Genomic DNA, 1,287 nt, shown 5'->3' on the forward strand with positions numbered 1-1,287 from the left:
GACTCCTGCTCCCAGCAGAGCCCACTTATACCTGGGCGCCTTCTCTCCGTCCTGCACAATCAAGTCCGTGACACTGGAGCGGTGATCGGTAAGCTGCTTGTTGCAAGACATACTGTGGATGTTGATGATGTAGATAACGGAGTCCTCCGAGCCGATCCACACCTGGCTCTGCTCCGCCATCACCATGCAGTTCTAACAGGAGACCAGGGGAACGTTAAGAAACACAGTTGGTTCTCATCCCTGCGGTATTTGTCTTCTAGACATTGGTGGCCAAGGCTGAATTAGCGAGCACTGAACCACTGCTCCCAGGGGACACATGGGGCAAGGGTCCTGGGAGCCTCTGGTCCTAACCTTCCCATCAACAGATCAAGACATAATTTAATCATATGTGTACTTCTGTTGAAAAACACCGTATTTATTATGTTTCTTTTCTAATTCTTAAAAAAAAAATTTTTTTTGTAGAGCTAGGATCTCACGATGTTGTCCAAGCTGGTCTTGAACTACTGGCCTCAAGCGATCTTCCTGCCTCAGCCTCCCAAAGCGCTGAGATGCTAGGTGTGAGCCACTGCGCCCGGAAGTATGTACTTTTGATTCCTTGACACTGAACTTGGCCAAACACACTGTGACTCATGCCTGAAGGGAAGCATCTCTGACGCATGCATTTTCTCCCTAAGACACAGCACAGCCTCTTTGCGCTTAGGAACACGAGCTGACACCTCAGCACAAAGCTTGGGGCCATTCTAAACAGCAAAATCACCAACAAAGCAAAAAGACTGTGAAAACTGGGGCACTAAGCAGGCCAAGGAAAGGACACTACAGCACAAGCTGAAACAAGAAGGCAGAGTGTCACCTTGTCCAGCCTTGGCTGGAAACATGCACATTGGGCAACTCAAATGTCTTCCCACCTTGTGCACAAGTGTGTCTGTGGGGAATCTAGATTTCTGCAGGCAGCCAGATTTGCAAACACAGAATCTCCAAACAACGAGGATGGGCTGTAAATTAACAACAAACACAACTGCCAGTGATCTGCAGCTAGAGAGAATGTTTTCAGGGTTTCTGGCTCAGCAAAGTCAAACAGTCAATAACTACTTTTAGGCTTTTGTTTAGTTGGCGTCTCACTCTGTCGCCCAGACTGGAATACAGTGGCACACTCCCAGCCACCGCAGCCTCGACCTGCTGGGCTCTGGTGATCTTTCTGCCTCCGCCTTCTAAGTAGCCACAACTACGGTGCTACCACCCCTGGCTAATTTTTGATTTATTGTAGAGATGAGGTCTCGCCAAGTTGCC

General features: G+C 48.8%; 1 protein-coding gene across 1 annotated transcript in view; it reads right to left on the bottom strand.

Annotated features, from left to right (window-relative positions):
- The window catches only part of DENND3 (DENN domain containing 3), a 79,091-nt gene that overhangs the window by 13,760 nt on the left and 64,044 nt on the right, over window positions 1-1,287 (bottom strand). Inside the window, exon 19 of the mRNA XM_008073163.2 lies at window positions 32-192. Coding sequence (XP_008071354.1) covers window positions 32-192 — 161 coding nt within the window. The remainder of the gene's footprint in view (window positions 1-31; window positions 193-1,287) is intronic.

This window comes from Carlito syrichta, unplaced genomic scaffold (genome assembly GCF_000164805.1).
Source record: "Carlito syrichta isolate Samal-C Ts95f unplaced genomic scaffold, Tarsius_syrichta-2.0.1 Scaffold315705, whole genome shotgun sequence".
Lineage (NCBI taxonomy): Eukaryota > Metazoa > Chordata > Mammalia > Primates > Tarsiidae > Carlito > Carlito syrichta.